At 41.5% G+C, this 24206-nt stretch overlaps 1 protein-coding gene across 1 annotated transcript in view; it reads left to right on the top strand.

Annotated features, from left to right (window-relative positions):
• Atp10b (ATPase phospholipid transporting 10B (putative)) overlaps positions 1-24206 on the top strand; it is a 108890-nt gene that overhangs the window by 65810 nt on the left and 18874 nt on the right. Inside the window, exons 11-17 of the mRNA XM_052197450.1 lie at positions 1865-2465; positions 4749-4858; positions 7448-7574; positions 10792-10976; positions 15748-16069; positions 19822-19898; positions 21498-21623. Coding sequence (XP_052053410.1) covers positions 1865-2465; positions 4749-4858; positions 7448-7574; positions 10792-10976; positions 15748-16069; positions 19822-19898; positions 21498-21623 — 1548 coding nt within the window. The remainder of the gene's footprint in view (positions 1-1864; positions 2466-4748; positions 4859-7447; positions 7575-10791; positions 10977-15747; positions 16070-19821; positions 19899-21497; positions 21624-24206) is intronic.

Genomic DNA, 24206 nt, shown 5'->3' with positions numbered 1-24206 from the left:
ACAGTAGAGCTGAACCTGGTGAGGGGGAGGGTGTAGGTGAGCTGGCCTGGTGGTGTGAGGATGGGAGAGCTGGCCCTGCCACTTGTCTGCTGTGCAGTAACATGGAGAGGGAGAGATGAACCCTCTTGCCCCTTGCCATCTATGACAGGTGGAAGACCTGGCCCTGATATCATCAGAGTGGGAGATCTAACCCTATCCCTCACCAGCTGTGGCACTTGGAGAACAGGCCCTGCACCTCACCTGGGTATCACAGTAGAACTGGCCCTGAGTGTGGGGGTTATAGGTGAGCCAGCCCCAAGGACTTGAGTGTAGGAGAGCCAGCCCTGCCTCTCCTCTGCTATTCAATAGTTTCAGAGAGGGCGACATCTTCTCCCCTCCCTTTTGCCCTTAATACTGGTGTCAGGCAGGAGAGTTGGCCCCAATGGCATCTTAAAAACAGTAGAGTTGAACCTGTTCCTCACCTGAGCATCTCAATAGAACTGGCCCTGGATGTGGCAGTTGAGGGTAAGGCAGCTTCAAGGGTATGAATATGGGAGAACCATCCCTGCCTCTTGTCTTCTGAGCAGTGGCACGGATAAGGGAGAGATGTCCTTCTCCCCTCCCTTAACCCTCACCATCTATGGTAGGCAGGAGAGCTGAACCCTGGACCATGAGAGTGGTAGATCTGGCCAAATGCCCTCTCTGGCCCAGATCCAGGGCTTGGAATTGGCTGTCCCACCGCAACATCTCCTCCATCAATGAACTGATGGAATGCATGAGGGGCTGGTCCCACAGATCCAAAACTACAGGATCTCCATGACACAGGTCAACAACAGGATATCTGAGAGGAGTCTCAGTAAGGTAACAGTATTGATAGAGTAGCAGAAACCAGAGGCCTCATTCCAAATGAACAAGTCATTGCAATGAACATTTGCAAGCAAAGAAGTGCAAACAAAATGGCATATTGTGAGACACACTGTGACATACTATAGCTTCCAAAGTGAGATTTTTTCTTTCCTCTGTTGTAGGGGAGGTTGTAAGGGTAGAGGATGGAAATGAGGGAAGGGGAAAATTGAGTGGGATTAGGGTGCAGGAAATAGAATTCACAAAGAACCAATAAAAAGTTTTAAAAAAATGATTTGGTACAACTTGTGGCTATAAAACCAAGAAAATAGGATTCACTTGACTATAATTTCCTCTCATTATGCCAAGATTTTCAGACCACCCAGAAAAATCACCTCATGATCAAACATTTTCAGTGATATATAGGATGCAGAAAGCATTATCTGAACAAGCAACTATTTTTTGAGAAGTACTATTTTGGGAAAGCTGGCATCCAACTTCAGTTTCCAAGTTAATGAGAAGGCTGGCACTGGCTCATAGCTCTAAGCTAATTGCTGGACCCAGACTCAGAACTGAGTCCCAACTCTATTCCCAAAACACTGAGGTATCATGGCAAATCTATTCAACATCTGGGTGCCTGGTTTCCACACCCATCCTGACAGTAGCCCATCAGATTTCAGGGAAAATTGAATGTGATGCTTCACATAGAGAGAAAGCAGTACCATACGATGAACTGAGAAATGGGTGCTGTAGAGTGTCTCATTTTCACCCCTTTGTTTCTTTCCACCATGACCAGAGTGGGATGTTCAGAAACTATACGAATATGATCACTATCCACACCTAGAAAGTTAGGCACAGATGGAAACATCTGAGCCAACACCTTCTTTGTGTGGGTGGGTAGGCTGAGAGCCACAGAACACATGGATCTGTCTATGACCACAGAAATCACAAATAGTGCTCTGGAGGCAGAATGACTTTCATATTTTGTATAAGACAGCTCACATGCTTAGAGTAATGTTGCACTGTCTTCACTCAACCACAGGTTACCACTCCACCAGCCAGCAAGGCTCTGGGGACATCCTTGGAGAAGATTCAACAGCTCTTCCAAAGGCTGAAGCTTCTGAGTCTCAGCCAATCATTCTCATCCACAGCCCCCTCTGACACAGATCTAGGAGAGAGTCTGGGACCCAACATGCCTGCCACAGACTCCGATGAGAAAGATGACACATCTGTGTGTAGTGGAGACTGTTCTACTGATGGTGGCTACCGGAGCAGCACGTGGGAGCAAGGTGACATCCTGGGGTCTGAGTCAGGCACTTCTCTGGAGGAGGGGCAGGAGGGCCCAGCTCTCAGCCTAGATGGACCAGAACTGTGCTACGAAGCTGAAAGCCCTGATGAGGCAGCTCTAGTGCATGCGGCCCGTGCCTACAGTTTTACACTAGTGTCTAGGACACCTGAGCAGGTGACTGTGCGTCTGCCCCAGGGCATCTGCCTCACCTTTGACCTCCTTTTCACGCTGGGCTTTGACTCTGTCCGGAAGAGAATGTCAGTAGTGGTGAGGCACCCACTGACAGGTGAGATCATCGTCTACACCAAGGGTGCTGACTCGGTTATCATGGACCTGCTGGAAGATCCATCCTGTGGTGAGTTCACATATTGGGCCAGAAACACAAGTGCTATAGTCCTAATGGCAATGTGGAATGGTGACAAGGAACACAAGGTTAAAGTCACTTACCCTAGAATAGGGAAATGCAAGTCAGGAAATTTGGCAGCGAGGAGGGAGGGGTTTGGGGGGATAACGAGGCAAGGGGATGCCATTTGAAATATAAATAAAGCAAATATCTAATTTAAAAATATGAAAACAAAGTCACTTACTCTAGCATCAATGGGACCCAAGCCCATAAGATACTCTCAAGACAAGGTCCTTTGAAGACACTGAATTTTCCATCACCTTGACTTAGAAAACTGGGGTGTTCATTAATACCTTTGAGACTCTGTAGAGTCTTTTATAAGAGAAGCCATTTTACCTTCATATTTCCCAGTTTCCAGGTTTCTACACTCATTAAAATATTCATTAGCCATATCCATATCCAGGTTTCTTTCTACAAAAACATCCATTAGTCACATCCTAGAGCACACTGTGGTCCCTCAAGTGTCCCTCGTTATTGTCATTTCCCCAGTGCCCACCCCTACCAAGATGGATTTTCATAAACTTGCACAGGGGCCAGAATCAAGTTCCCAAGTCTCTACGTATCGGTGTCCAATTTTGGAGAAGCATGAATTGGTATGCAGCCGCATCCTGAATGCTAACGAGGAGAAGACAGTGATAGGGTTATGATTCTCCCAGGATGGTGGATCCCAGCCAAGCTTCAGAATTGCCCAGGCAGCCCAGAGCCTCCAGCCTTATCAGCTATGGATCACAGCCAAGAGGTTCATGGGGACTGATTAGTGTTTAGAATGAGAAGGGAGCTCATTAGTTCTCTTCATCCCCAGACTCTGGCAGACAAGTGCTTCTGAGCTGAGAAAGCCATGGCGCTCTGGGCAACAGAGCCACATTGCCCTGGAGATGTTTGTTTATTCCTCCTTCACCTGATCGCAGAAATGGGTTGGAGATGCTGCCAATAAAAACCACAATTGCAGTGTTACTGCCTTAAGAAAGAGACAATGTTTTGAAAGGGAGAAGAGAAATAAGATCAAGTTTAGTGTATTTATGTTTGATCAGTAAGTTTGGCTATGAGGTTCCTGGCAACCTGGTAGGGGAAATCCCAAGGGCTCACAAGGGCAAGCATCCAAAGGGATGGTTTTGAAGATAAGATACTGTAGTATTCAATTAGGCACTGCTTATATGAAGACTGTACTTAGGTCTTTTGATCAATGAGGGAATAATATTTGAAAAGATGTTTATATTGTATAGAGATATACTTATTGGACTTCCTTGTACTTAGTGAGAACACTATTAGAAACTATATTTTTAGCTTGGCATTGTATGAAGGAATGGGTGTGGTGTTCAAATTCTCTTCACTCCTTATGATCTCTCTAAAACCTCTGTCCAGCGCTGGTGAGGGATCCTAAAGGCTTCATTGCTCAGATTTACAGAGCACCATAATTGATGACCGATGCCTATCACAGCTTAGATGAAGAAAAGAGAGTATCAGGTCCTGTACCCTCCCAACCAGCCTAGCCCTAAACTATTCTTACTGTCTAATAGAGAAAAATAAATGATTTTGGAAAGAAATAAGCTATGTGGAACTTTAACACAGAGATTTTTGAACAAGGCAGTGAGGTATTTTTCACACTAAAGTTACAGGAAATGCAAAAGCTATTTTTTTTTTCCTAACACCATCCTTCGTAAGGAAAGAAAGCCTAAGTCAGCAAACCCAATGCACTGAAGAAGTCCGCTAATGAGATCCAGGTTTGCAGCTGTCTTGAAACTGAGCTTGACAAGAACAAAAGTAGATGACAGGGTGGATGATGGGTTGTATAAGTTTCAGAGAAGAGTTTGCAAAGTTGGGTGGCTCTCCAAGCAAGGCTGGCTACTGAAAATATATCTTTGGTACGAAGAAGACTGAAATTCCTAGCCCCCAACCCTCCACCTAACAATGGCATTGTATTAACTTTCTAGGCAGTTGTCTTGTAAGCAGATTTAGTCGAACAATTTCTTAGATTACCTCCCTTCTTTAAGTAGCACTTATTCCAGCTAGGCTTCTGAAGAAAAGCTCTAAGAAGCAGACAGTGTGAGGAGTCGTGGAGTTATCATTTTCCAAGGCAGTCTGTCATCAAAAGACCTCTTCCATGTTCCTAGGGGGGGCTAGGAAGGGTGCTCGTCTTTTATGGCTGTGGTAGTTAACTGGGAAGACTCCAGGGAGCTAAGGGTGAAGCTCCCTGCGTGTTCGTCCATGGCTTCATGAGAAACAACTATTTGGCAGTGAGTGATATTGATGTGGAAAAGAAGCTGAAGAGAATCCGAGCCCAGACCCAAAAACACCTGGACTTGTATGCAAGAGATGGCCTTCGAACCCTGTGCATCGCTAAGAAGGTGAGAACTGAGGCCTGCTGGCATGCTCCAGATGTTAGCAGTAGCTGAGTGGCCCTCACCCACTTTGAGAGAGAGAGAGAGAGAGAGAGAGAGAGAGAGAGAGAGAGAGAGAGAGAGAATGTGTTTACCTCATTCACTCCCACCTTATTTTTGAGACATGGTCTCTCACTAAACCTGGAGCTGCACTGAGCGGCTAGCAAGCCCCAGGAATCCTCTAGTCTCTAGAACCTCTGCAGAACTGAGCTTACACAGAAGTCTTCAAGCTTACATGGCAAGCATGTTATTGACTGCTCTACCTCCCCAACTGTTCTTTCTTTCTTTCTTTCTTTCTTTCTTTCTTTCTTTCTTTCTTTCTTTCTTTCTTTCTTTCTTTCTTTCTTTCTTTCTTTCTCCTTCCTTCCTTCCTTCCTTCCTTCCTCCCTTCCTTTCTTTCTTCCAAAAGATTACTTGTTTGTTTTATTAATAGTGCCAAAGTTAATCTTCTTGACTATTGACTCTAGGACCATGCACATATATTAAATAACGACTCCTCCCTAGGCTCTATTTCCAACCTTTGCTTGGTTGTGTTATTTATATCCTTAGTAGCTTTTTGAAGCAGAATCTCACTGAGTTGTCCAGGCAAGCCTTGAATTTGTCATGATCACCTGCCTCGACTTCCTAAGTCACTGGGATTATGGCTCTGCATCACACCTGGAGAGATTTAACTGTTCTAATTATCTATGATTGTGACAATTTTGCTGAGGCAGAAATCTGAACATAAAAACTAGATACCTGTTCCTTTATCCACTCTCTATCTTTATTACATGTGTAATAGGTGGCCTGCAACTCATAAAATTATTTATTTATTTATTTATTTATATTTATTCTTTGAAATTTTTATGCATATACTCAAGGTATCTTGATCCTATCCACCCATTCATAAATATAATTTTACCTTCAAAGTAGTATTAAATAATTCAAAGTAATTTTTGAATTATTTGTCTAAATTAAAATTTGGAGAGGGTGTGTGTGCATGTTCACATGAAAAAAAATCTAGCTTTCTGGTTTCTATTGAGAATCTGAGTCTTCATTGATGGTGCCAATTTGCATAACTGTGTAACAGCTGATCCCTGTGATGAGGATTATGCAGCTGTGTTCTGATCCTGCCTATAATCCCCACCATTAGCTATTGTTTTACCCTTGGCTCTGATGTGGCCATCCAGATCCCTCACCTCTTGCTCTCAGATACTTGACTTTGCAGCCCCTACAAAAGAGGTAGGAAAAGTGGACAGAGCAAGGGCATCTGATGAGATATGTAATATCTTGTAGGAATGCCGTAACACTCACACATTTTTAGGTGACCATAATCAGTTTCTCTTCTACAGACTCCCAGGGCTGCTCATCTGATTCATAGAGATTAAATATGCTCACTTTAAAACCAGGCCCATCTGGGTACAAGTCCCAATCTCTCCATTTTTCGATGTGTCTTTAGGATAGCTTGTTACAGTATAACTACACCTTTACCATGGTCTGTTTTCCATAAGTTGGTGTCTAGTGTGTCTCCTGTTATACACTGTATATTTCTCAGATGCAAAAGACCTACTCATGTCCCGGATTGTGGTGTATGCCTTTAATCCTAGCACTTAGGAGGCAGAGATAGGTAGATCACTGTGAGTCCTCTTGATTTTCCCTATAGTGCCACAGAGAAAGACTCAATTAATATTTTGTGCTTGTATGAAAGAACCATTCATTTATAAAAAGAGAATGCATACATATAACATGGTGAGCCAAAGGTGCTCTGGGACTCCAAAGTATAAAGTATTTGACACTCTGCTTGATGGATTGGTCTACAAGACATGGAAAACATGGCTGCGGCTTTCTTGATGCATTACTGGATAAGAAATGGGGTCAAGTTCATTGCTGTTTCATAGTACTTAACTTTCTTTTCCTAATGATTCCTAGGATTGGGTCCTTTTTAAATATTTTTATTAACTCCTTCAGAATTTCAAGCAATATATTTTGACCATATTCACCCCTCCAACTCATCATCTTAACTTCTCCTGGAACTGGCCTTCCTTCCTACTCCCACAATACTATGTTCTTCTTTTGTTATATAATAACCTATCAACTTCATATTGTCTATATTCTGGGAATAAGGCTATCCACTGCAGTGTGGACTCCTTGAGTCTTACCTTACATGTCAGCTGTCAGTAAGACCTCACCATTCAGCAGAAAACAGGCCCCTTCTCCAGTTACAACATCAACAACAGACTCTATAGTACTGGTTTTTGTTTTTGTTTTTCCACTATTTACATAGTACTCCTTGAGGTCATTTAAGTCACTTACCCTCCATCTCAAATCATCTCACCCTCCATCAGCATATAATCTGTAGCATCCTGAGACCTGAGCACAGCAGGAACTCTGCAGATATTTGGTGATCATGGAATATAAGGTTTAATCTTTTGTCAATTTGTGCATTCAAAATATCACTATGGAGAATTCCATGCCCAATTCTGTGAAGTCCGCACAGGAAGCCTGCATATCAGGAACAAGGTAGAATCCCATTTGTTGATCCATTCAAGGTACTGATAATACTTTCCTGTCTCCTAGGTTGTAGATGAGGAGGACTTCCAGAGGTGGGCCAGTTTCCGTCGTGAGGCTGAGGCATCCCTTGACAACCGAGAGGAACTTCTGATGGAGACAGCCCAGCACCTGGAGAATCACCTCACTTTGCTTGGTAGCTTAAAATAAGACATCACTACATTAAAAACAAAGAGAGAGGAATGCTACAAGTTAGGAAAGGAACTCTTGGCCAGGATTCTGATGCTGCTACAATTTTATCTCAATTAGGAGCCTTCCCTGGGTTTTTCGATATTTGGCATAATTGGGCCATGCTAGCAACCAGCCCTGTTTCCTGGGCTTGTCCTGAGAGCATTCCTGAACTCCCTGCTGGAAAAAGAAGCCCATAAGTTTGCCTTCTTCCCCAATAGCAAACTCCTCTTCCCAATCAAATATTTGTTGTACAGCTTCGTGCTTGAAGTAGCCTGCTAGGCTCTGAAGCTGGTATGAGAAATTGGAATCACAGCTTCCACGTTCCCACATTCAGAATCTAGCCTGGATGATTAAGCAAGTCATATCATTACTCAGGACATGACAAGAGCTGGGCCAGAAGATGTACAGATGGGATATAAATGCAAAATAGGAGGTACCAACTCACAGTGGGGCCAAGAGAGGTTGGAAAGGCCACTAACTGAAAAGCAAAAGATAAGTTATTCAGAAAAGGAGGGGAGTGTTCATCACAGAATATAGGATCAGGTATAAAGGCAGGAATAAAGGCAGGTAGTGAGGTCTGAGAAAAAATAGAAATGCCACAGATGTGCTTTAGTTGAACTACAGAATATAGAGGAGAACTGAGAGGAGGTGAGAGAGGCCAGAGGATCCCAGTTAATGAAAGGCCAGGTAAATCATATGCTAAACATTCATGGAGTTCTTTAGTAAAATCGCCAGGGTAACCACTATATAAAGGGTATGCTAATGATCCAGGGGCAGGAGGAGAAGTACTGAGACGGGTTAGGAGACAGGCTGGATGTCTTTAGGAAGAAAAAGCATTGCAGAGCTAAAAAGTGAAAAGCTTTTAGCTTTTGCCTGCTTAGGAAAATGAATCTCCTCCTGTCTTGGGAGAGATGCCCTTGTCTTTAATCACTCTGGGGCCACTAGGATAGAGGAGAAGCAGCCAGAAGGAGTTTAGGTTTAGGGGATCTAAAGAGACACACAAGAAAGAATTAGGGCTGTGCACCAGCCACTAAATCAAAAGCCATCTTTCATTGCTACAAGATAGTGAGGCCTTGACATCTAAACGCTAGCAGCAGATTAGTTGGACAGCCTTCAAAAAAAAATTTTTACTCTTTAGCACCTTCTGCCTCTTGCCTTGTGCATTGGCTGTAGGAGCCTATGTTTGCTGTCTCTTAAGCCCTGACACTTCTAAAGTTGGGAACAAGAATCGTTTTTACAAGAACCAGAAGGCAGCTAGTCCAGAGTAGTCTCCCCACCATACAAGGCCACAGGCAGTCACCCTATCTGAGGTTCCTGCCACTCTTGCCTCCTGGACATATCTTTGGCTTTAGGGTAGCACCAAGTCTCAGCTGCAGAAGATATTCATCAGCTGGCTCTGCTGAAGGACTCACTTGTCAAAGCCTGTCAGCTTCTCTGTCTAGGAGAGGCGTTCACAGTCTTCCTGTTTCATTTTCTCTTTCACACAAATAAATGTGTTTTTCCTCTTCCCTCCACAGCCTCCCTGTACTGTAAATCGATTTCCTGAGCTCACCTTACAGGCTAAACCTCCCAGAGAAATGATATTTAAGTCATCACTGCCCACAGAGTTGTTTACCTATGTACTTGTACCTAAAATACAAAACAGGCACATTTGAAGAGAGATGAGTCCCTTTACCTCATGGTGGCTGGGAAATATGACTTGAAGGCAGAACCCTGTGACCACCAAAAATGCTCCGTGGCCTTTACACCAAGTCTCAAAATACGAGTTGTTTTCTCAATAGGCAGCCAATGTAACTGCTTTGCCAATGTTTCACTACCCTGGATTGTCCAAAGAAATAAAACCTTCGCTTCTACCCTAAATGAAATGGTTAGCCATCAGTGCATGGCCTGGAATGAATCTCATTTCAAATGCAGATTGAGTTTTGATTAAGCACTTAGCAACGATTCAATATATGGGTATGTATTCATCGAGGTTGAGAGCATCCACAGATGATGAGACCTGCATGTCTAATTGTATGTGAAAAGTAGTGAAATATAATGGGTGTCCTCATTAATTCTGCTGTGAACTGAACCAGAGCAAGTTTCTGTCTCATCTCCTCAGTACTCACTGCCTTGTGTCACTACAGGCCACCACCAGGTCTCAGTCCCTGAGAATCTCTCATCCTGACTCTCCAGTTTTCAATCCACTCTCTAGAATGATCTGACTATACAGCTGTTCCTGACCCTCCCCAACTTAGTGCCCTTTTACAGCTTCCTTTGCTGCCAAATAAATTGCATATCCCTCTAGGCCCTAATACGACACCAAAGCCCTTCTCCTTCTCTCTCACACTCTTTCTGACTCCTTTCTAGTCATCTCCTAATCTGAATTCTAGGCCTTCGCACATGTCGGCCCCTCTCCCTGGAATGTTCCTTTTTTTCTGCCATTGATCTTCCTGGTCTGAACAGAAACGGTCTTTTATCAACAAAGCTTTCCCTCAACTTTCTAGATGAAGCTCTGTGTCCACTCACAAAGCACTCTGATCTTGCCATGTAGCTCAATTACAAACCTTCATTCAGTGTCTTGAGTTCTGGGCAGGGCGCAACTAACGAGGGTTACTAGTGATGTGATGGAACACCATGACCAAAAGAGAGTTGAGGAAGAATGGGTTTATTTGGCTCTATGCTTCCACTTGACTGTTCGCCATTGAAGGAAGTCAAGTCAGGAACTCAAATAGGGCAGGAACCTGGAAGCAGGGGCTGAAACAGGAACCAAGGAGGAGTCTACCTTACTGGCTTGTTCCTCGTGGCTAGCTCAACCTGTTTTCTTATAAAACACAGGACTTCGAGCCCAAAGGTGGCCACACACACACACACACACACACACACACACACACACGAGAAGCTATACTGGGCTGGGCCCACCCACATCAATCACTAATTAACAAAATGCCCTATAGGCATGCCTACAGCCCAATCTTACAGAGTCATCTTCTCAATTGGGGTCACCTTCTCCAAAATGACTCTAGCCTATGTCAAGTTGACATAAAATTAGCCAGCATACCAATCATCTTTATCTAGTTGCTGGTTGTATCTAGTGTGCACAGACTAATATAGAGAGCATATTTGATTAACGGCTGTGTAATGCTGTGGGGGAGCAGGCACCATTTATCCTAACTGTGCTCCCACGTCTTTGTTGTTTCCAGGAGCCACTGGGATTGAAGATCGACTCCAAGAAGGAGTTCCTGATACCATCGCTGCTCTGCGGGAGGCTGGAATCCAGCTCTGGGTTTTGACAGGAGATAAACAGGAGACAGCAATCAATATCGCATATTCCTGCAAACTGCTAGATCAGACCGACACCGTGTACTCGATTAACACTGAGAGTCAGGTGAGGCCAAAGAAGGATTGAATGCTGAGACGCATAGCAGCCCTCAGCCAACTCTCTAGATCTTGGATCTCAGAAGATCTGAAAGACTTTCAGCCCAGTATCCAATAATCCATCCACATACTTAGTAAACTGGTCGTTTTAATGATGCTACTTATCAGAAAGTTTAGGCCTCCCTACTTTACAGGTAAGGACAGTGAAAACCACAAAGGCTCAGTCCCCTGCCCAACAGCTTTCCCCACTAGTCTGCTAATCTAGACACCAAATCTAGAGTTCTGCTCTCTTGCCAGGCTAGTGAAAGACACATATATCACACCCATTTACTCAATCACCAGTATCTTGCTGGTTGAGATTAACTCCCCTATTGAAAAGTCCCTCTTAATCTGAAATTATCCAGAGCTAAAATTTTGAACATCAATTCCTATGTCTTGGAGCAGCATCCTAAAAGGAATAATGCATCATAGGGGTATGTCGTGATGGGATGGGAGAGAAGGTGTCAGGAACAAAGCCAGAAATTCCCCACCAGAGTAGTTTGTGCAAAGTATGAAAACCAGGAAAGCACCGGATGAGACCTAACAAAATGTCCTCCGAGCTATCACAGAGTTTGTATTTGGGAGGCAGATACAGAAGTAAGTGAAGTAAGGAATGAGAAAAGTGAGTGCTGAGATGGATCCCCTGCCAGTGCAGCAGGAATGAGATTCGGAGGAGCTGAACAGGAAGAGTACTGTACCCATGAGGCCATAGGAAGAGGGAACCTGGGAACCTCATATATACCACAGGACAGGATGAATGGAAAGGCAGGTGAATGGAAGCAACCCGAGTGGGAGACAGAATGCTGGCTTCTTACTAGCTGAGGTAGACCCCAGAAGAGAAGTTTGGGAAGATTTATATTTGAGTTTTACCATAAAGAATGATACATTTATTTGAATTTATTTGAATGTGTGTTTGTATGTTTTTGTGTTGTGTGTGTGTGTGTGTGTGTGTGTGTGTGTGTGTGTGTGTGTGTAGGCTGGGGATCTGTTCCAGTTAGTAAAGTATGTGCCTCAAAAGCATGAGAACCTGGATTCAGTCCCCCAGCCCACAAAAATGAGGTAAGCATGGCAGCGCATGCCTCTAATCGCAGCACTGGGGAAGAAGAAATTCACTGGGACTCGCTGATCAGCCAGGTAAGCTGAATTTAGTGAGCTCATGGTTCAGTAAGACCCAGACTTGAAAATATGGTAGAAAGTGATTGAAGGCACACTACATCAATCTGTAGTCGCCACATTCACCCATGTGACTCGCACATGCATGATCATGTACATACACATAATACAAAGCATGCCTGTGTCCCTTAAGATGTAAATTTTGTCTATAAGCATCCTTTTCCTGTGGATAACTTTGAGGATCGAATATCTGCAAATCTGTAGGACAACCAGACTAAGGTGGTGCAGTGGGCTGGCTTCTGTTTAATGAAATGCATTCCTATAGGAAACTGAAAATGTTTGTTGATTAACAAGTCAAATTTCTAAAGAACAGTTGGCCACACCCCAATTCATTGTGGACTTAGTCACTGAATTTTCAGCCCCATCACTGTCAACTCCTTCAAAGCTGTCCAGGACTCTCTAAGACAGTGGTTCTCAACCTCTCTAAAGCTTCAACCTTTAAAGGAGTTTCTTCCTCACGTTGTGGTGACCCCCAAGCATAAAATTATATTTGTTGCTACTTCATAACTAATTTTGCTACTGTTATGAATCGTAATATAAGTATCTGTGTTTTCCAATGGTCTTAGGCAACTCCCACAATTGGGTTGTTCCAATCCCAAAGGGTACAACCCAAAGGTGGAGAACCACCACTCTAAGATTACACTTGAATCTTCACACCCCTCTACATCCCAGGAGCCACTAATCTGGTAAGAGTAGTCTGCCTTAGCCTTTTCCCTGGGAGTAAATAGTAGATATATAAATAATAGTAAGCCAGAAAATGAGAAAACACAATCTAAATCTCAGATTTATTTAAGCCTTAGTTTAATGTAATTATCTATTCAGAGAACATTTTCTCCACAGGTTTTAATTTACCTAAGTATAAACATATTTAGATTTACTATCTCTTTTGTATATATCTTAAAGCAATAAGCAACTTTTATGGGGCCTGCCAAGATTTCTAGGTTCTCGTGTATATAAGGACTTACTATTCTAAAACTAGAAATGCATTTTCCAAAAGGAACTAATAATAACAACCATTATTACTATTATTATTGACAATACCTTTGGAGCTTCAAATGCTCCAAGTCGTATACTCCATATCTTTCATCTTTTGCTGTAAAACTTGGATTAAAAATACTTATTTTGCATGCTGCAAGAAATATTAGATAAGATCACAGAGAGAAAGTACTTACTTAGTCCTTATATTTGTTAGCTAGTGCTTCATGACAAGTTATCCCCAAAGTTTAGCAGCTGAAGCAGACCTTTATGATCCCAAGGTTCTGGAAGTTAAAAATCCAGGGATTTCTGAGCTAGGGCTTTTAGGTGAAGGACTCAGTAAAACTATAGGCTACCTCTCGAGGGCTCTGAGGCCAAATGAACTTCTTAGGTTTACAGGTAGGAAAAAAGCCTAACTTCCAAGTTGACCCTCACAGCTATTACAGTTTTCTAGACCTCTAGATTTTGCCACACACTGCTACACAACATGACAGCAGGTTTCTTCCACAGCAAGCTATTAGAGTGAATGAGAAATAGTTCTGAAGTAGAAGCCAAACTTGTCAGGAAATGCACACACATACACTTATACATGCATATGCATATACATAGAGAGAGAGAGAGAGGGTGTGTGTGTGTGTCTAAAATTCTCTTCTTTGATGGAGAATCATTAGGTCTATGACTAGAAGAAATCACCACAGGACTGTTTACTGCAGGTTCCTGGCAAAATATTAAATATTCAGTAACTAGAACTATTGTGATTAAAACATGGAAATAAGTGGATTTAGGTTTAGCTGTGAACTTCACAGCTCCTGTGACTATGTGGTCCAGTCCAGAGGAATTTATGTAACTGGAACCAAGCCCAACATCCAGCAAGAATCACCCCATTATCTTTCTTAAATAAATGCTCTGGTAAAAATGTTATACTCCAGAACCAGTTCCTGTGGCCCTCCAGGCTCTTGCAAGTCCTACTGCCTGCAACAAGCAATTTAGCATCTCCTAAGGGAAGATTCAGGAAAATGAGCTGTATCTGCTCCAGGAATTACTCCAATGGTTGTTAGACAATAAATCGATCTGCCCCAGATCTGTCACTTAAGGAGTACCTTTGCAAAATCTGCCCAAACCCACATATTGCCTCAACTATTTCTCTTAATGCCTTTATTCAAATTAATTCATTTGAATAATACTTTACTTTTAGAATAGATTTTTAGCATTTTGACTAACAAATAAATATCATCCCTTACCATGGAGAAAGAGCCTGATAGGCTCATGGGGATAGCTCCAAGAATAAAGTGTTTGTAGCACAAGCATAGGATCAGAGTTCAAATCCCCAAATCCTGCATGTCAGGTGGCCATGGCCATGCCTGTAATCCCAGCAGTAAGACAGGGAATCCCCAAGGCAAGCTGGCTAAATAGACTAGCCAAACTGACAAGTTCTAGGTTTAGTGAGAAGAGACCTTGCCTTGGTAAATTGGAGAAAGTTTAAGGCAGGCACCCAACTCTGGCCTCCACATACATAGGACACAGGCACACACATCTACACATTCACCAACACATATGCAAACATCCATATAAAAATGCATACATGCCATACTTACATGGAAAATACAGTTCATATGAGTATAGCATGCTATTAAAGTTATTTATACTATTAATTAACAAAGCTTTATTAAAAGGTGATGTTTAGAAGAGTTGAAGAGATATCAGAAGAACAATTAGTACTATGATTTGATTTTATCATTGATATAATTCAAAGTGTTAGAAAAGAATTGCTAATTAAAAACAACTTCCTTTCTGAATTCAAAATAGTACCATTTATGAAAAAAATCATAAAACTAGCATGATAGTGGTACATCTTTAACCACTTGAAAGGGGGAACAGTAATATCACAAGTTCAAGATCAATCTGAACTGTATCAAAAGACTATCTCAAAGAAATAAAAAAAATCACAGAGAAGACTCTTTGAACCAGTAAGAATTTCACATTCATGGTCAGTTCAGACCAACATGAAAAACACTATATAGCACAGTTCTTAAGACCTCTGTGGAATAGACCAATAGATATACCCAGGGTGGTGGATTTCTTTTGAAGTTAAGAAGTCATGTTTAAAGAAGTAAGGCTCCTACCTCACTACTATTTGTCTGACATTGAATAAGGTACTAAGTTCCTCATCATTTCAATCTCCTCACCTCTAAACCAAGACCAGGGATACCTATAGCAATGCGTAAAGGTGCAATGAGGAACTGGGAAGGCCTGGAAAAAGACAGAAAACAGCTCATATAATAGCATGAAATATTGTCAGCGTCTACCAACATATAGTGCTGATTTTTATCCTATACCTGGCCCTACTCAGTTGCCATCTTGCAACAGCCACTTCTGCTCCTAATCCCCTTCTCCTATTCTGGCCACTAATGTCTCAAAAAAAAAGCATGATTTAATGCTTCTTCAAATACTGCAGACAAATGTGCAATGAACTTAAGAGGAAAAATTCCTGAATAACTTAAATGATAGCGTTTTATAATTATCTCACGAAAATAAGGATACAGTTTTAACATGCATGGCTGCTTACTAATATTTTATTATATGACACTCTGCAGGAAACCTGCGAGTCCATCCTCAACTGTGCATTGGAAGACGTAAAGAGATTTCATGAACCGCAGCAGCCAGCCAGAAAACTCTGTGGGTACCGCATCCCATCTACGATGCCATCTGTTAACTCTGGAGCTATGGCTCCTGAAATTGGACTGGTCATTGATGGGAAGACACTAAATGCAATTTTCCAGGGAAAGCTGGAAAATAAGTTCCTGGAATTGACCCAGTACTGTCGGTCTGTCCTGTGCTGTCGTTCCACGCCACTGCAGAAGAGTATGATTGTCAAACTGGTTCGAGACAAGTTGAGCGTCATGACTCTTTCCATAGGTACCCATCATGCTGGGGTGTGGGTTTATCTTGGCAGGATTGACCTGATCTGGATCATCTGTGAAAAGCAATGAGTAGGCAGAGGTTCACTGTCTTTGATAAAAATTGCAGTCTAGATGTTGACATTAGGAGGTGAAACAGAGACCACGAGACTAGAGCAGTGATCAAAGCTCTGAGAACTGGCCAGTTAGCTAAATAAAAATCAGATCTTAGATGGAAGTCACTGCCAAGCAAGGACCTTGAACTCAAAAAATGAATATAGTTTTAAAAAATATTTCTACAGAAATAGACAAGCAAGAGAGCTCCACTCAGAGACATTATCCAGTACCCTCCCAAAATTATGTTACCCATGGTAATACCTAAGATATCTATAAATTTGCTATTCTTCTGGGGATATAAGCCTGGTAGGGGTATTTCAAATTTTTAGATAGTCTCTTAATTTTGTATGCTAATTTCTACATCCAAGGCCATCACAAAGCATATTCTTAATTGACTCTTGTTGGTTGATGTTAAATTGGTCAGAAGATCAAGGACTAATCATATTAAGCACAGAAATAAAAATTTCCCACTAAGCATCTCCCAGGAACCACAAGCCTGTCTTCATGATCTGGTCTCCACTAATGGTGTTTCTTATCATAAGCTTTCATTACTTATCAGTGGGCTTTTCATATTCTGTTCAAATTAAATTAAATTACTTGCCATTCTCTATGGGCCTTCATCCTTATGCCCATCTCTCCAAGTCTTTGTGCAAAATGCTCTGCAAAACCCTCCACCCCCATCCCTATCTTGCCCTTTTGGGGGGATTCCCATTCTCTATCATACTACTACACATAAGCTTACAAGGATAGGGTATGTTTCATTCACTATTTGATCTCATGATGAGCACATTCATTACATGTATTAGACATAGCAACTCCATCCCCCCATCTCTCAACTAACATACAGCAACCTAGTCTCACTTTTTGCAATTTTAGTTGCCTTTGGGCCTAACAGTAGATAATTATAGCAATCAATATTCATGAGTTTAAATCACTATTATGATATATTGTTCTAATTTGCTATAATATTATATTATTAGTTATTGTTAACCTTTTATCAGACATAATCTATGAATTAAAACTCATCATCACACACATACACATACACACACACACACACACACACACACACTATAGTCTATAGAGTGTATCACTGTCCATGGTTTCAGACATACAGAGATAAGGGTAACTAAACTATTCTACTTAGGGTCATCTCTATAGATGGTTGGTTTTAGCCTCTCTTTTTTTCTTCTCTCCTGATTTGGAGATCTGGAAAATATTGTATTCTTTTTCCTAGTCTCCATGTGTAATATAAAAATGAATTTAATAACCGGGAGGACCAGGTACAGTGGCATACACCCATAATCTGAACACTTAGGAGGTAGAGGCAGTAGGACCAGAAATTCAAAAGTTATCCTGGCTTATGCGGAGAGGTCTAGACCAGTCTGGGATGCATAAGATCCTATATCAGAAGGAAAAAAAAAAAAAAAGAAACGAACAGATCCTTAGCAAGTCCATAGCTACTTCAATACTGTGAACTGTCCTCTTCTATAATTCAGATACACAATAGGCAATAGCCCAGCACATACTCTCTGAGGTTAGAGATTGGCTTCACTCCCATAGCAACAGAAACAAAACCAACAGGGCGAGAAATAGCATGATTCCACACCTCTGCTTCTCCTGGTGTGCCAACAGAAGTAGTGAAAGCTTAGGCTTATTCTGCCTTTGAGAGGATTAAAATTATGGACTTCTGAGCTATGGAGAAAAGAATCACTATTATAAAGGCAATGCCTACCAAGAAAGACAACTACTACATCTTCAATTGTCACATAAATTATATAAATTTGTGGAATACAATATTAGTGAAAACATTGTAAAGCTCCATATACTTGTTGCCAAATAACTGGGGAAGAATTATTCTCTTCCTCTCCAATTTCATTATTTTCTATGATGAGCAATGTAAACTTAATTACAGCTTATATATGGGAAGCTACTAGGGGAAAATAGTAGGTTCCAAAGGAAAATACAGTAAACACTGTCTCTAATAAGGGTTACCAAAACATAGCCCACAGGCTGACTCCAGCATACTGCATATTTTTATATGGAAGCTTATAATGGTTTTGGTATTTTTAAACATAAAATTTAATACTACCAGCCTTCTGGCAACAATTACTTCACTTTGCTTTGTAGCTTACAAAGCCTAAAATATTTATCCGATCCTTCAGAGTTTACATTGCTGTGCTCTGGCTTACAAGATAAAGCACCAGGGTGACTTGGGCTCTGAAAGATGCCCTCACTGTATAGAACTGTATACATGGCTTCTTAAATAGAATTTTACCAGCCACATTTCAATAAATATAAGATGGTATCTATTTCTGTATTATAGGTACAGAGTTTTTTACTATATCAAGGAACAGTCTATTTGATAGTCCTGGTATCAGAGGTAGGGTGTCCGTGTATGGGTGTGTGTGTGTATGTGTGTCTGTGTGTGTGTTTTCATGGTCTTACCTCCAGTTTCATGAAATCTCAATTCACTCAATGTGACTTGTATATCTCAGTCAAAAAAAATTCAGTGAATTAAATCTCTTTTTTTTATATATATATTTATACAGAAAAACTGAAGGTTATCCATCCCTTTGGTCTCAGATGAGCTGGGTGTCTCCGAATTCTAGTTATCTTGATATGTTACTTGGTTCAAGCCAAACTAAGATAGAGAAGGCTCTTAGGCCTTGTTTCAATTACCTCTTTGTCACTGTGATAAAAATATCTGACCTGAACAGCTTCAAGGGAGTGACTGTTTATTTTGCTCATGGTTTGAGCAGTTTCAGTTCTGGCTACACTATGTCCTCCTGAAGGTGAGGCAGGATATCAAGGGTGATGATCTAGGGATGTGACCCCACGGTACAATCTCACTTAGCATTTGTTCTAGCTCTAACACACACACACACACACACACACACACAAACACACACACATACATACATACATACATACATACATACATGTCATGGTGGAGAGTGTGTGATGGAATAGAAGTGTCACCTCATGTCAATCAAATATGAGAGAGACAGGAAAGCACCTGAGAGAAGACATCCTTCAAGGGCATGTCCCAAGTCACCTATTTCCTTCAGCCAGGTCCTATTTTCCACCAGCTCCCAAAAATGACATCAAATTATAAATCCATGACTGGATTCCTCCACTCATAAAGTCAGAGCCCTATGATGCAGTCACTTCTCAGTGTGTAGATCCACCAGCTGGTGACCACCCTTAAACACCCAAGCCTTTTAAGGGACATGTTATATCAAATCCCTAACAGCCCCAGAATCAGAAAGTCCCAAGTTCCGGTACTACTGCATGCCTTCACTGGATGGACAGCCCTCACCGAGTCTCAAAACTGGTCAGAGTCTCAATTTACTCTTCAGCAAAATCTGTTCTAAGATTTGCAAAGGCCTTTCTGTACATTGTAGAGGACAATTCATGACACTTTTGATCACCATTGATAGAGTAAAAAAAGCAGTAAGAAGTATTCATTGAGAGATTTTAAGTAAATTGGGGTTTCTTATCTGTAGCTGAAGAACAAGAAACCTTTCAGGCCATATCCTCTGTAGGGAAATGTTAAAAAGATTCATCTGTACAAATGGGCTACTCTGAGCCTTCTCATCTCTGAGCAGATGGATCAGGTATAAAAACACTCAATGGCCTCTTTTCTTTCAGGGGATGGAGCGAATGACGTAAGCATGATTCAGGCTGCTGATATTGGCATTGGAATATCTGGGCAGGAAGGCATGCAGGTACTGTGCCCTCTCTCTCATCTCTCTTCTTGTCTGCTCTCCTTTATCCTTATTGTAGATTTGAGGAATATCCCACAGGGCTAAAAAAAAAAAAAAAAAAAAAAAAAAAAAAAAAAAAAAAACCTTCCTTTGAGCTTCACAGAAGTATTAACTGACTGTTGGGGGTCTTCCATACCTCTGTGTCCTCTTTCACCAAAATCCTACTGCTCAGTTCTTTAAAAGCAGAGGGATATTAAGGTTATAGGGCTTTCTACAAAAAAGCAGTGTTAGCTATAGTCTCAGGCTACACAGTATATGTAAGCCTTTCTCTGACTCCACATATCCTCCTTGTGATCTCTGTAAGGAATGGCAGACAAAGGGATATTTGAATATATTTTGTTGCCTCATAAATTAATTAGCATTTTCATAGTATACCTAATTCTCTAAAAATTCAAATTGGGACAAGCATACTGAAGTGAGATGCTATTCTTTGCCATTAAATTAGACCCTGTTTTCTGAAACATCAACACTCATGGTCTCACCACCAGAGAAGATACTGCTTTAATTTGGTTTTTTTATTTTAATTTTTTTAAGATTCATTTATTTATTTATTTATTTTATGTCTATGAGTACACTGTAGCTGTGCTGATGGTTGTGAGCCATCATCATGTGGTTGCTGCAAATTTGAATTCAGAACCTCTGCTCGCTATGGTCGGGCCCCACTTGCTCCAGCCAAAAGTACACTGTAGCTGTCTTCGGACACACCAGAAGAGGGTGTCAGATCTCTTTATAGATCATTGTAAGCCACCATATGGTTGTTGGGGTTTGAACTCGGGACCTTTGGAAGAGCAGTCAGTGCTCTTAATGTCTGAGCCATCTCCCCAGCCCTGATACTGCTTTAATTTGTTGCTGAGAATGAGAACGGCAGGCTTAGTTCTCCATCATCCTTCTGGTGCTTACCATATGCCAGCAATGTTGTATACTTTACATGCTACCACATGGGATTTCAGTAATAATTATATATTATAGACTGCCAATCATTTTTTCAGATACTAAAACTGACGCTCAGAGAGTTGACATAATCTGAAAGTATTCAAAAAATCCTAACAAACACATCTAAACCTCGTATTCTTAAGAGACCTCTGCATCTTACTATAAATGACCCCAAGGACAAGAATGCCCATCTCAGCACCATGTAAATGAACATTCAAACCAATGGTGTCATCTGTATAGTGTGCCAATGGTCTACGTAAGAGGCACCCAAGGGTGTTCAGAGGTTTGAGAATCACCTGGTGAATTCAGTTCTTTCTTTCATCCCTAGAACAGAAATGCCCGCTGGGGCTTAATAAATGGTTGCTGGTTAAATGAATGGGAAAAAGGAACAAGCAGAGTTCCAGCCCTTCTGGCTTCCCTTTCTTAGATTCTCATAAGGTTTCAGCTTCCAGAAAGGAAGGAGGGGTGTTGGAATCTAAAGAGCCACCTAAGAGAGAGCACACGAAAAGGGAGCAGGCAAGCCCGGAATGCTACAGACCTAGAAGAAAGCACTGTCTTTGAGAGAGTTTCTTTGGGGGCAGTGATGGTTGTAAGCTGAAAACCAGTGTCTCTGCTCTTTCCTCTTAGGCTGTCATGTCCAGTGACTTTGCCATTGCCCGCTTCAGCCACCTCAAGAAGCTGCTGCTTGTGCACGGCCACTGGTGTTACTCGCGCCTGGCCAGGATGGTAGTGTATTACTTCTATAAGAACGTGGTGAGTTCCCCCTGGGTACCTTCCCATACAGCCTTGCAAGAGCTCTGTCTCCTCAGAATACTGGGTGAAGCATTTCTGTGCAAGGAAATCAGTCAGGCTGACCTGGATTTGGGATCTCATTAACTGTCCAACTTTGGGTAACACTGTTCATTTCTCTGTAGACCATAGATGGACTCCTCTTTAATCTTAAGACGGGAAAGGCGGCAGCTCTTGCTTGCTTGAATATTGTCATAAGAATTGGTAATGCTGGCACATAGGAACAGCACGAATGCTTATGAATGTGGATTCTGGAGTCAGATGCATTCCCAACCCTGATTCCCATATCTGTGAAGGTCTCCAAAATTATGTTTCTCCATCTACAAAATGCAGATGGCAATGGTTCCTTTCTCTCAAGTGTTCTAATGGGGCAGCTCTTCATCAGTGTAGCAGAATCCTTAGGATAATCAACTTATAAAGGAGGAAAGGATTATTTTGACTAATTCTTCTGGAAGTTTGAGTCCGTGGTTGGCTGATCCATTTATTATGGGCCTGTGGCCTGTTATATGCTGTGTATCCTAAATAAAATTTGGTTTCTATCCCATAAGGCCCCCAAAGTAAGTATCTCAAGCAAGGGCCCATAGCAAACACCAACTGAAGCCTCAAAGCTTGTAACAAAGGCTTTTATTTTAAAAGTCTGTGTTTAACAGAGAGTATAAGAAGACATCAAAGAATAGTTAGAATGAGGAATAAGACAAGGGACTGAGTTTCCATCACCTACTGCAAGGATCTTTAATGACAATAGAATTTGATTCCTTTTTGCTTAAGGGAAATTGACAATCAACACTGGTGAAAGACAAATATAGTAGCCTATAAAATGATTATCATTTTCCTCTTACTCCCTGGTTTTAGACTCTGGCATAGTCTTCCTTATTCAGAAATGAACTTCTCTCTCCAAAGTCCAATGCATACGCATATGTAAAAGAACCACACAAAAAATTAGGTAGATTCAATGAGCTGGATGGTGGTATTGCCTCAGCACAGTCTGTGCAGACAAGTCACTCCACTTGACTTGAAATTCACTCTGAGAATGAAAGACAGTTTACTTGGAATTCAAAACACCCTGTTTAGGTTTTTCTTTTGCATCCAATGAATCATTCTTTTGAATCAGCACAGCCTCTTCTCTGCATTAAATTTGTGAAACAGAAAGAAAACCTCTCCAGCCAGCCACGCTCTCAAAGCTCAAATGATATTTATTTCTAGCATGTTGCCAAGCTCAGAACTGCAATACTGATGCTGTATCATCTCCCAGCTGTAATTAGAGGGTGGAGAACTATGACTTCCACATCCGAAACCAATTCCAAAGGGGATTAAAAACCTGCCTGCTCTGAAATTTGAACAATGAATTAATTACTGTAATGGAGCATCTAGGGAGGAAGAATAGGCACCCAATCTCAGCCCTGCTGTCATGGGGTTCAGTGTGCTCCCTATGAGATCCAAAGACCAGACAGGAAGTAGAAACCAGCCTCTAGGGGAAGGATATACTCTGTGATGTTAAATTTTCAAGATGCATGTCAGAATTAAACAAGGATGTACTTCCTTTATTCAAATACCTATTAAATGTCTGCTGGGTGCTAGGCAGCACGCTAGCCAGTTGGCACAGTGTATGGACTGAGTCAGGAAGAAAATCTCCTTATCCTGAGGAAATACTCTGTCCATACTGAGACAAGCTTCTTCCCATAAAGACTAAGCAATAAAATGTCTGCTTTGTTGGCTGCGGGTGTCTAAATGAATCTTAATATGTAACCTAAAGATAGGACGAAGGACCAGAAAAGGCCAGAGTGGCTAAAGAGAAAGAACTTTGAAAATTCAGATGCTTGCTTCTAGTTCTCAACTAGGATGAAGGGCATCTGGAGCCTTTATTTATCTTGGAGCCTTATTTTTAGACTGCAGTTAATATAATTGCTATAGTATTGATATTTTGTAATAACATGAATTTGATGATATTAGCAATAACCTCACCTGTGGTTAAAACTAATAGTAATTGGTGCTGCACATCAAATGTACTAGATACCAATCTGGTATATCTCACACATAATGTAGTTAGTGTTACCACTGATGAAAGTATTCAAGTCTTATTGTTATTAATGATAATGAATAGTCTCTTCCAAATAACATTGACCTTGTCAGATATGACGGCACTTAATCCCAGCATTTGAGAGGCTGACATTGGAGGACTGAGAGTTCACAGCCCTACCCAGACCATGTCTTTTAAAAAATAGTAATCCAGCAATTAATAAGTAATGGTGCTAGTTTGGCACAAATCTACTGAGTAAGTTCTTGTAAGACATCCCCTCCCACCCCCACCACTACCTTTAAGCCTTGGATCTTGAACTTCTCAGTTCCCTGAGTCTGAGTCCACACCTCAAACTATTTTACAATATGGTTGACCAGCACACGTCCAGTGGGAGAAATTTGGACAGAAAAAGTCATCGAGACAAAGGTAAAGCTGTTAATGCCAGCATGCACGGTCAGTCCCAGCTTTTGAGAAGCAGGGGCAGATAGATCTCTGAGTTCAAGGCAAGCCTGATCTACACAGTAAATTCC

The sequence above is a fragment of the Apodemus sylvaticus genome, chromosome 10 (genome assembly GCF_947179515.1).
Source record: "Apodemus sylvaticus chromosome 10, mApoSyl1.1, whole genome shotgun sequence".
Taxonomy (NCBI): domain Eukaryota; kingdom Metazoa; phylum Chordata; class Mammalia; order Rodentia; family Muridae; genus Apodemus; species Apodemus sylvaticus.
This window is presented reverse-complemented; position numbering and strand designations above follow the sequence as displayed.